Consider the following 12,762-nt stretch of genomic DNA (forward strand, 5'->3'; position numbering starts at 1 on the left):
TATTTATCCCAGAGGATGCATGACCTTTGGGGGTCATAGTACAGGGTCAGCCATTTTGAAACACCCCTGGAGCAATTTGCGAGTTAAGGGTGTTGCTCAAGGGCCCAACAGAGTAAGATGCCTTCTGGCAGTAACGGGATTTGAACCAGCAACTTTCCAGATAGTTGAGAACAACAACAGATGCACACCATTTCTTTATTTTCAAACTAGGGGGCTCTGCCCCTTGCTCGCCCATCCCCAGGTTTGGTTATCCAGATAAACAATTTAAAGAGAGTGCTATTTTAATGGGATATGTAAATACTCTTTTGATTCTCTGTTGCATCACTTCTCCATGATCATAAATATACACCTGACCGAATTGTGGTTTCTTCAAAATTAAACTTGTCGTAGCTTTAATTGTTGCGGGACCTCAGATTCTCAAAGCGTATGGTCCATTATTGTGTAAATTTTCATTTTGAGCATTGAATGATGCCACGTGAACAAATTATTGTAGATTCTGATTTTCTGCCTGTAGTGTGTGTGGATTTCACTTTCATCATACAACAAATCTTTTAATTCTCACGGATACGCCTCTTCATTGAGAGGCAACACTACTTTTCCTATATGGCAACACGAAATAGGCGATCTACAAGTCTCCGACTTAAAATTTAAAGCCTTACAATATCTACATACTTCTATCATATTACCTATGTCCGTATATTCAATCTCTTTTTGCTGTTCCATTATTTCACCGAGTAATCATTTACGTTTGTTTGTGCTAATGCAATTTTTACTTTCTTTTTTTTTTGATACTTTCACATTTTACTACTTTCATAATCTCTAACCTGCTTTGCTTGTGTATCGTGCCAACGTTTTTGAACGTCTTTATGAAGTCTTTTATTTCTGATCCTGATTGGACCTACAAGGTTTTCAATTCCACTTGGTCCAGGCAGATTATTTCTCTCCTTATTTTCAGAATTTGCACATAGCTGCTGTTTCTTCTTTGCTTAGTTGTTGACGTGCCATATAGAATGTATATAATTTTTAAGAGCTGGGAGCACATGAAGTGTGTCTGCCAAAAGTATTTCAACAACTGAGAGGTTAGATGTCCGTGATCTTGTTTTAAATTGTTTGTAAGTAAGGCGTGACGTCTAAAAGTGACCGTCTCACAGGTTTTGTTTCCATATGTTGTAAATTCTAGTCTTGCGGGACGTCAAAGTTTCTTTCCGAGTAGATCACGTCTTGACATTTTTTTTACTATAATAGAGAGATATTTAATATGAAAAGTATTAAAGACACAGGCGCAGAAGTGATTTGAGTTAGCTTGTTCAACTGTTGGCTTGCTTTACATTTCATTGTTGTTTGACTGCTAACTAAGAAAAAAAAAAGTAAAATGTAAGTCAATTAAGGCAACCTAGCATGTTCCATTAGCATCGGTAATTGGTTACTGATGGAGAACGTGGTGGCTGGAAGATAAACCTGCAGCCATTATTGTGCTCCAGGACCTGAATTTGGTTAGTGAGCTGAACTACCTCAACTTGAAACATCTGGCTTCCTTACCTAAAAATTCTCAGAATGCAGTAACCATTTGTGCATTGAGAACATTAGACATAGAGAAGTGAACAATATTACTTGAAGACTACTTATCAATGAGAAAGAGGACAAAAAAGTGTTCTTAATACCACTTAATGCATGATTTTTCATCAGATAAGTTAAAGGAACGATTCCAAAAATGGTTTGTTGAAGCTTGTCTTTCTAAGGTATGGCCACAAGTAGCGGGGGGGGGGGGCGCTTGTGTGTGTGTTTGGGGGGGTTGGCATGTCTCACCAGCTTAGATCAGAACCCACACACTTGTACTATGTCAACTTCATGGCCATGTCACATTCCATCACGTTTTCAGGGGTTTCCAGTCGTACAGTCCATTAACATAATTTTAGTGAGTTGGAGTCAGGCTCCTGTGATCGTTGGTCGTGTAGTGTGACATCCTCAGCATCCTGCCCTGACAAACTTAAAACAGGCTTGTCATAAGTCAGGGAAGCGGGCGCTTAGTGCATGAGATCTGATAGTCACTGAGCACTCAGCTGTAAGTACAGTACAATGCACAGAGTGCAGCAATGAGGATTAACAAATATGGATGTCGTGGACCTCGAAGAACAGAAAAGTAGCTCGCCTGTCTGATGTCATGTGTTTTATGTACCACACACAAAAAAAAAACGGATAAAAGAAAAATGGCTGAGACTGAGGCTGACCTTGCACACCTGTTAACCCTTTGCATGGACACTGCCTCTGTCAGGTAGCATGTTATTAGCTATCAGAAAAACGGGTGAGCTAGCAGTGCTTTAGAAATGTGAAACTGTACTGTGAAACTCTAAATGCAATCAGAGCTTACTTCTCCTCTGGAAACACCAAGACTATTTTAAGTGGAGGTGTCCTTTCATCGCAATGTGATTAAGTCTGTTATCACTTCCAGCTTCATTGTCTGGTTTAGTGGTCTATGAGACCGAAATTCAAAAAAGCTCCAGCAGATTACCAAACCTGCAGCTAAAGTTATTGGGGCTGATGCAGATGATTGGGTAAGTGTGTGTGTGAGGGCAATGATGGAAAAGAAAAAAATAAATAAACGGAAATCAACTCAACTGGTGACAGGCACCCATTACACACAGAGGATAGTCGCTTTGAAAGCCCACACAAATTGTTGCAGCAATTCCATTCCTCCCAGTGCCTTTTTAATAAGGAATATCAGAGCTAGAAGTGTACAGTTTTTCTTACATATTATGTTACCATTTCTCTAACAAGAAACTCATTTTCTTAATGTATCTCGTGTTTGTTTTAATAATTTCCTTTCTGTCTGCTATTGGATGCAACTGAGAAGGCAAATGTTATGTTTTTGTCTGTAAACATGAGTAACTATAAAAACGTTACGGAAAGTCATTATACAATTTTGACAGTTTTACTGTCAGTCTAGAAATGCAAAACAGGATTTGACTTTATAAAGGAATTGCACAAGTATAATTAAAAGCAGGCTATGTTACTTTATGTGACTTTTCCAGTGTTTATCAGTCATAGTCTTCATTTACATAATCTTAGCAAGTGAGTGATGGCCGACAGCAGTGGCGTAGCTGGAGTTCGTGCCACCCTCCAACATATCTGAATATGTTAACCTATTTACAGTAAATAGAAAATTTATCTTAATTTTTTGTTTTAATTTTTCATAGATTTATTCATATATAGAGAAACAGTAATAATTTTTCACATAATTATTTATAAGGATCAATTAGACAAGAATATAGTATAGATGCACTGATAAGCTGTGTTCTATTAGTTTAATATAATTACGCTGCGTAAACCAGAACCAGTGTAGTGTACAAGTGATAGGTGGGGATGTTTTCTGCGCATAGCAAGAACACATTCGGATTGATAACGAAACAAAATTATAAATTAGTTATCTTCCTAGAAATTATTATCGGTGTAATGTTTCTTTATTTTTGTTATTGTCTCATGAATTTCAACTGCTGGGTCTGATGCCGTCACAGTAGGATAGTCTGAAAATTATTTTTGAAGCATTTGTGGATAAAAATCAGAGAATTTTACTTTTTTCATTCACGAGTGATATTTTTCCAAACTGTGCTGCTTACACATGAATTGTACTGAGCCTTTTGGCCAATAATGCCATCCCCAAAAATTTGCTGCCTGGCGCAGACTGCCCCCTCTGCCACTGTCCAACAGTGCACTCCCATGAAGACCAGCCGCCTAGTCGGACGTATTAAGCAACTCAGTCCAAACAGTTCATATTTTGTCCTGAACAAGTCAAACAGGTTTGATTTTGTCTTTAGTGAGAGGGGTGGGCTGTGTGTGTGAGAGATCTGACCACCAATGAACGCTCATCTTGAAGTACAATGTAACGCAGCAACAAAGAATAAAGAACGTGGATGTTCTAGACCTCACAAACTGAAGATAATGTTATCTGTCTGAAGTTCTGGTGTTTAATGTATCACGACAGAATAGGAAAAAGAAAAAAAGGACCAAGCTTGTGGCTGAACTTACCATACCAATTATTGCTTCACACAGCAGCAAGCTTTTGAAACGAAGAGCCTCTTCACCCCCAGTACGTTGGCCAAGTGTTCTGTCTTCCATCCTGTGTGAGATGGTCTTGGGTTGTGGGACCGTTTGTTTTAAATGAGGAACCAGTTGAACAGTATTATAGCTCAAAATGCACGTTTTGAGTATTCCACTGGATGACTCTGTGGATTATGCGACACAAGTAACGCAAGATTTTTTCATGGACGTTTGCCATTCCCAGCGTTGGCCGCTATCCACGTCCATTGAAGCATAAACCTTACTGGCTTGGTTTTGCATTAAAACATAAGGTTAAGGCCATCACTACAAAATACATGGGGTATGTAACATTTAAAATATATTTCTGGGTGGAGTATTCTTTTAAATAACAATGGCATTTCAAAATAAAAAACAGCAAAATTTCAAGATCTGGAAAATGTCATTGTATTTTTTTTTTTAATTTTTGATAAAAAATAAATGTGTGATTTTGTAACAACACAATAAAGATCTAATGCAGTATATATGGGTGTGCTTAATTAAAACAGGAGTTCAAGTTAAAAGTGGGTTTGAGTGGCACAAACCCCCCCCCCCCCCCCCCCCCAAAACCACTTCTTCCCTGCATGGACTGAGTCAAGTAGCTTGGCTCTAGAGCAGGGGTGTCAAACTCAGATCCCCAGAGGGCTGCAGGCTTTTGTTTCAGCCTCTTTCTTCTTAATTAGTAATTAATTAATTAATGCTGCTCATTTAACAGATGTCTTTTTGCCAAATTTTATTTGACGTGCTTTTTAAGAATCAGCATTTTTTTTTGTTTTTTTCCTTAACTGGCAGCCAAACAAAATTGAGATACAAAGTAAGCAAACTGTTGACCAGCTAAGCTGAGGGTGTCCAACTCTAGCCAGTTTCTTAATTAGAAGCCCATTTTTGTTTATATTGGAAATTTCCAAAACTGTATATTTTCATTTCTTGTAGGGCAACATTAAAATGTTCTGTTGACTAGAGTAGACTGACATTTGTTAGATCTTATTGAAACAGATGTTCCATGGACACATTAGATCAGGAGGGCTGATCACGTCTTGGCCTGCTTAGAACCTTATTATTGTTCATCCAGTAATTAAAGAATCAAGAAGTCAGACACTTACAAAAACAAAACAAAAAAAAAACACTTAAAATGAAGACAAAAGAAATCTGTTTCATTGGCAACAGTAACTGGGTGGCAATGAAGAAAAGTGGCTGGAATGTAGCTGCTGTGGAGCTCCAGGATCTGAGTTTGGCACCCCTGCTCTACAGAAAACCCACATGAATAATCGATAAAACATGTAAAAACTCTAGATATCAAAGAAGCTGGAAATCAAACCACCGCCACTCGAAATGTACGATTTGACAGTGCTAAACCACGCTGCCCCTTCTGCCGACTGGAAAGCGTCAAAACAACAATGCAATCAAATATGGACTGATTTTTAAACTTTTTGACACTCTTTGATGATCTAAGTTTGTGAATGAATAACGGTTCTTAAAAAGTGACACCATGTTATAAAAAGATACAGAAAATGAAACAAACTGAAATATTGGGAGTTTTAGACTTCTGGCATTATAATCAGGTATGACAAAAAAGTAGACGGGGGTAAAAAAATACGTTGGCAGGCTAATTTATGTTTTTTTTTTAATAAATAAAATATAGTTCTGTATTTTAACATAGTCTTAATCATTTTGCTGGAAAGTGACAACATGTTGCATGCTGGATGAAAATTTCATTTGAGCAAGAATGTCCCTGTAATATATAAGACAATACTGCCATTAGTAGACAACTTGTTCTATTGTCAGCCTTAATGTACAAATATTTTCATTGGAAAACCTTTAACTTGCAAGAGTGAAGGTTTGTTTTGCACATTAGGGGTTAAATATAAATACTGCCTAACAACACCTGCTTGATTTTGTATTTAATATACTTAGTCATTAGAAATTATAGTATTAATAATAATAATCTAAGTAAATGTGGTATATCTTTGGTTTTGTTGGTTAATCTGTGGAAAGCACATTGAGTTGTATGTAGATATATGATAAGATGATATATAAAAGTTATTAACTACTAATTGTACATAACTGAGTATTCTATGTGTAAGAATGAATGTTATCTATGGTATGTCCTAATATCAGACTGATAAAATTGCAGAGCAAAGTGAAGATAAAGTAATAGACTACCTCTTCACACCTTACTCAACCTCTGTTCTGCAGATATTATGCTTAGTTTTCTAAAAAGAAATTAAAGAAAATATTCTATTTTCAGATGATTATCGACAAAATCTGGAAATTGCTGTTGTGCTCAGAACCAAAACCCTGCTGACAACAATGAGCCATTAATCTCAGTAATTCCCATGTAGATTGCCTTTTGTTACATGTGAGCAATAGGTGCAGTCATTGTGGCTTACTAGACTGGCGGTCTCTAGGCCTCCACTTACTACTGTAGAGACCAACCGAAATATTTTCCTTCTTATGTTATTGTCCATAACAAATACTGTAACAAAAAAAATATATATATTATAAATTGAAAATTAAAAAAAAAAGTGTCAATAAAAATATCTGAACAAGTTCCCCACCCACCTTTATGAGATATACAGTGTGTTAGTTCCAGCCACAATAACAGAGTAAGAGCCTTACCATAACTACTTGCCACAAACATGTGAACTGGGCAATTACTGCAATAACAAAAAAAAATATTTTTTATAGAAAAAATGAAGAAAAGAAAGCTGTTTCTACACTTTGCTACTATTCTGAAATGATTCATGATGAATGCTGTAAAAACCTTGGATGGAAACAGAGCAGGTCTTATTGGTAATCCTTACGTCAAAAGATCAAGGCCAGGGTTGTCTTTGCAGCGCTGATCCAAGCAAGATGGTCACACAATTCTGTCATTAATTATACTTTCTTTATTTGATACAAACATACATTACACTTCTAAATATAGACTGTAAAACTCCATTTGCAAAAAATTGCTAGTAAAAGGATTGCCAACTAGCAGAATGAAATGCGGACTTTTTCCGTTCGACTAGTTGATTAGTGGTACGTCCAGGCCCTCTTCGCGCTGTGCTGTGTTCACCACTCTGAGATGATGGGGCTACAACATCTCTTCCTTCCCATCCACCATTCTGCTTGGGCAAGCCAATGTGGTGGCAGGAGTGGAAGAGTAAACCAATAGTCTATTTAGGAAAATATATATATATCCCCCCCCCCCCCCAATATACCCCAGCCCATGAAATTTAGCTCATTTAAGCACAGCTTCATAACACCAACACCCACAGATCCTGCCCCATTAAGATTTCTTGCAAAAATCACAGCATTACATGCAGCCGTGGACAAAGAACACTGGCAGGACTTGCCCTAAGAGTTCTTTTATCTGGAAGTTTTTTTATGTCTTTACTTTAAAAACGCCATCTTACAGCAGCACAAATAGCAATACTTTAAAACCAAAAGAGTAACCTAGCAAGCATTTCTGAACTAAACTGAAAACAGGCCTAGTGACCATTACAAATGACCACAAAAGAATCGTTAGGATTCCACATTTCATAAAAGTTTGCGATTTTTTTTTTTATATAATAGTTATTTTTTCCTTTGCGTTTTACGCAGTGCTGATACAGCACTGGCAGTTCAAATTACCTTAAGGATGCTGTTTAAGGCTTACATATTGAAGGGGCTGTCAGGGTTTGCTGGTTGTCTGACATGAAGGTCACTGGTTGACTCTGTGTCTCATTGTGAGGTAGTGCAGAAAACCCATTTGTGGGCTTCTAAATTCTAATGTTTTAAACATCCCCCTTCCCTCCACCTCCACAAATAATATTCTGTTACAAGCAAATGCACTTACTAAAAAAAAAATTGTTTTTTATAAGAAAGACAAATTCTAAAAGTGCCATAACTGCAGCAGAGCTCATCTGAAGATTCTGACAGCACTCTTATGCAATACAGAAATAAAATGCTTGCTCCCTCAATCGCCAGAGTTCAACAGCTGCAACTGTGGACAGCTGAAGCCCCTGTGTGAGGCTAGCAGGGCCAGCTGGCAGCAACAGGAAGACACAGCAGATAGCTCCAACCTCAGCTGCCTGGGCAAACAGACCAGACACTTGTGCCACTCAGGCAAAAAAGCCAGGCTCTGAGAAGCGCAGCCTATCTGAACATATTCATTTTATATGGCCAGAGACTCCAGAGTCAACTACATCAGAAATTATATATAGCAGCTTAACAAGAGAATAAGGATCTCTTCCTGAGTTTGAAAAAAATGGATATTAATAGTTTTGAATAAATCCAAACACTTAAAACACCTAAAAAAATAGATCAAATTTAGCTTTTGCTTGAACCTCCTGCCCCTGGACGGAAGAGCTCCCCCCCCACACCCCGACACTAATCAAGCTCACAGAGTGAACACAGCACTGACCGCTCCTCTTTTGGCCAGAAGGTGCCCCAGAGACGGCTGCCAACCACACACACACCCCTCCCACCCTGAACACTCCCCATATCTGTTCCTTCAGGCTGAGAACTCCAAAGAGCACCATCTCCAAAACTGCGTCCTAACATCTTGCTGCAAAGCATTTGCGTGATCCTACAAAGCCAAGAAAACACCAAGATGCAATTCTTCTTCCACACTAAAGGTGACTTTGCAACAAAAACAACTGTTATTGTAAGACAATTCAACATTTCTGTGTATGGACCTTGTCTATTTTTACTGTGTCAGCAAAGACTTTTCAGATCACAAGCACTAGTGGGTTACATGATCTAACCAAGGATGAAGAACACCATTCACATCAACTAATTGGTCTTCAGTTAGCTACTTTTGCTGGTTTTGGTTTCAATGGGAAGGGAAAAAAAAAATACAAAAACACCACCACAGAAGTCTCAGTCACCCTTAGGACAGCAGTGACCAATGCACTCTGAGAAGTGTCACCCACAGCATATTTTAAGGATGGGGTTGTTTAGATGTTTAACTGACATTAGTACTAAACGTCAATACTCAGTCAATAAAAACCCACATTGATCTCTAAAACAGAAGAACTTTTTCTGACATGCTGAGAGGTGCCGACATCACACTTGTAGCACATTTTACAAACAAGTGCAACAAATGAGTATCTCAATTGTTCTTTAAGGGGGGCAGCAGAGAAACCCAAGTCTCCAAAATGACCAAAGAGTTTGTTTGTCAGTCTATCAACCATGTGCCTTAAAATACACCCACAGCCAAATAGTATGCCTATTACCAAGCACCCAAACATGCAGCGAAATGACTCGAAACAAACTGGGAAGCGCTGCACTGTAACACCCAAGTACATTCTGGCACCTTGCTGTCCCCAAATTCTTAGAAGTTAGCCAAAGTCTACCTGCTGAAAAGTTAACTGTTATCTTCGCCGGTATTCCACAGCAAAGAATCTGAACATTTAAGGAACTTTAAAATCATATTAATACAGCAGGACACACATTGGACTGAAAACAGCTGCCTTATCACAAAATACAGTACGAGGATTAGGATGTAGTTAAAAACAAACATTAAAAATTACTATTGCTCCCATAAGTTTTGAATGACAAACTCTTTGCTGTGGAGAAAATTAAAAATGAAGGAAAAAAAAAATTCACAAAAAAGCCAAAAAATGCACAGCCTACCAAGCAAAAATTAAAATTACATTTCATGTTTAAAAGTGCAACAAAGGATGTGGCAAAGAAATGCATTTCTAAAATTTAACACACTGTAGTCGGTTTTTACCTTTTTGAGTTCACAGCAAATAAAAGCTGGAGCACCAGAGGGTTACCGACTGCTCTCTAACTCAATCTGAAATTTTAAATCATCTTTTTGCTTGATAAAATTGGAAACGTAAATTAAGCCACAAATGTCTATTGTTGCAACAGCTTAAAAAAAAGGTACTAAAACATTATCTTCTAAATTGGATAAATATTAACATACAGTAATAAGAATATGCAATAAATTAAAAGGCAGCTTCAGAAGGGACAGGCATGCACAACTAAAATGTCTAACAGGAGCTGTTGTGCTAAATCAATAACGAACTCTGGAATGAATAGCACGCTATTCACTTCAAAGTTGTCAAACACAATCAGATAAATAATGGACACTTGAGGGCCTGGAGATTTTACTGTAAAAAGGTACAATATACATAGATCTGATATCTTCCTTAAAATATAACAGGTGATTCATTGTTTAAATTTTGCCTTGGACATTTTTCATCTGAGCTTTAGTACAATCCATGAAATAAACCTTTGGTTTTATTTCGCAAGCATATTTTTTTCTGCATTTAATATAAGAATCAAGAACAAACAATCCTGCTGGTTTCTGCTGTGTCTTTTCTCCAAACATGTATATATTCTTCAGTTTTACGTTTACAGTAAATGCCTTTCCAATTGTTTCACTGTGAGAAAAATCCACTGATCTTGAACAAACTTGCATTTGAGAATTAAGCACAGCCTCCAATGCCTTAAAAGTAAAAGAAATGACTGGCAGCAGGCAGCTGCTCCATGCATCCTAAGAGCATTTCTCACAACTCTTAGGAGTCCATCAAAAACCTGCAGTTCCTCCTGCAATAGTAGCACATCAAGGAGGAAGACGGTAAATTGCTGCAGGTTGGCTCTGTGGCTCCTGCGACCTATGAAAGGCTGAGGAAACAGTGGTGCAAAACATCCAAGGGACCTGCTTCGTCACTGTTGACTCAAAAAGTCCATCTTCTAGAGACTAATATACGAAGGGATCTTCAAAATAGCCAAATTTGACAGCTGTTGTTACCGCCACCATTTGTTAGTTACATTTAATTTACTTTTTCCAAACATTATCCAGGAGTGCAAAGCAGATGTCCTTGACACATGTGAAGCAAAGTTGCCCTTTCTTTGCATCTCACTGAAAAGGAAAGCGCTCTTTTGTGTGCAGGCCAGAACAAGATAGTGTCACGTGTACCCAATGATACTTTAGTATACTTGTACTCAATTACACATGCCCACATAGTGTCCACTTTTATTCCTAAACAGGTGTTTCTCTGAAGTTTTGGTGTCATCTTCGTTTCTTGTATAATAATCAAACTGCCTCATTAACTTGTTTCCCTCTGAAACACTACATGGACAGGCAGGTAGGTGTGTGCAAAATAAAAATTAAGTAAGAAAAAAGAAGAAAAAAAACATCATGGGTGCTGGTCTACTTGTTTTTTAAACATTTCCTACTTTATTATGAAGATGTGCCAGAATAAAGTCCTAGTTGCTTTTCTGTTGAATTAAGATTTATTTTTTATTTCTCTTCTTATTTCTTCAAAAAAATAAAAAAAAAACTGGATTAAAAAGGTTTAATATTGTATCCTGGTCAGGTTACAAACTGATTGCTGGTCTGCAAAGGGAGAGGGATGATGATGTGTCAAAAATGAAAGTCTATAATCCCCAAACAAAATATATATATATATTTATATATACGTATATTCATTTTAGACAGTGTCTGTTTTCAGAATTATCCAATATTTTTTGCACTCTAGTAGCCACCCTTAAAACAACCCCATTTAAAATTCTTTTTTTTGACAAGCTTTAACTCACGACAATAAATATTTTGTTTTGTTGCAGTCAAATGTACTCAACTCCACGATATTGTTTAATGCTCAATTCTCATGCAGGTTATAATCTTTCTTACTTGTTTGCGGTTTTTGTCTTCTCGATATTTGTTATTGACTTTTTTTTTAATTTTGCGCACTTTCTATTTTTTTTCTTCTTCTTTTAGATCGCGGGGAACCTACGATTCATTCAGTCGTCGTCCACGTCTTCCCCTTCAGACTCATCGGCCCCTCTCCTCTCAAACATCTTGTCCCGCTGTCTCTCCTGGATCTCCTTCATCTCCTCGGCATAGCGACAGAAGGCCCCACCGAATTTGCCCCAGGCTTTGTAGGGCACGGTGATGGAGTTCCTGTAACTGGGCTTCACCTCGCTGACCCGAAGGAAAACCCCATACTTGTTAGAGCCGACGTCAAAAAAGAAACGCTTAGAGTCCACCATGATGGATGTGCCTTCAGGTAACTCGCCGTACCCACCGCCTGCTCCGCTGCCCGTTAGCTCCTCGTCCTCCCCTCCATAGTCATCAATTAGCTTGGCCAGAGCGTCCCGGAACTCGATCAGTCCCTGCGCTGGCAGGGCAATAGTTTGGCCGGCCTGCATGCCTCCGCCAGGTCCTCCTCCTCCGCCGACCCCGAAGCCTGGGCCCCGGTTAATGGTTTGCCGGATCCGCAGGAATCTACCGCGCTGGTTTTCTTTCAAGTCGAGATAGTACTTGCGATTCTCCCGTACCAAGAACTCGCTCTTCAGCGCTCGCCGAGGCCCACCATCTTCACCCCCTGAAGACTGTGCAATCTGTTCTGGACTACTGGGGCCGAGCTGGGCGTAATGTTCGATGAAGTCCCCGAGGTAGTCGCGAAACTCGGCCGCTACAGACATTGAGAGGGTCAGGCGGCTCTTTGAGCCTCCGGCTCCTACCTCGGCAATCTTGATGAACCTGCCCTTGGAATTCTGCTTTACGTCAAGATAGAAGCGTTTGTTCTGAATATCCAGACGTTTTGACGCCAGCTCTTGAGTTTCTTGCTCACGTTGGAAGTGCTGAAACCCACTGCCGGTTCCCCCACCGCTACCGCCGCGCTCGCTCCCACTGTCTCCATCCGCCATCTTCAACCAGCCGCTTCTCCCTCCTGCGGTTCTTCCCCCCCACCAACCCCCCTACAGGGC

The 12,762-nt window shown here is 38.9% G+C and overlaps 1 protein-coding gene across 1 annotated transcript; it reads right to left on the reverse strand.

The window, feature by feature from the left end:
- Nucleotides 1-11,743: 11,743 nt before the first annotated feature.
- Nucleotides 11,744-12,738, reverse strand: purbb (purine-rich element binding protein Bb). Its single transcript, XM_051919014.1, has one exon. The coding sequence runs from the start codon at nucleotides 12,700-12,702 to the stop codon at nucleotides 11,794-11,796; it is 909 nt and encodes a 302-aa protein (XP_051774974.1). The 5' UTR covers nucleotides 12,703-12,738; the 3' UTR covers nucleotides 11,744-11,793.
- Nucleotides 12,739-12,762: the final 24 nt, after the last annotated feature.

This window comes from Erpetoichthys calabaricus, chromosome 1 (assembly GCF_900747795.2).
Source record: "Erpetoichthys calabaricus chromosome 1, fErpCal1.3, whole genome shotgun sequence".
NCBI classification, from domain to species: domain Eukaryota; kingdom Metazoa; phylum Chordata; class Cladistia; order Polypteriformes; family Polypteridae; genus Erpetoichthys; species Erpetoichthys calabaricus.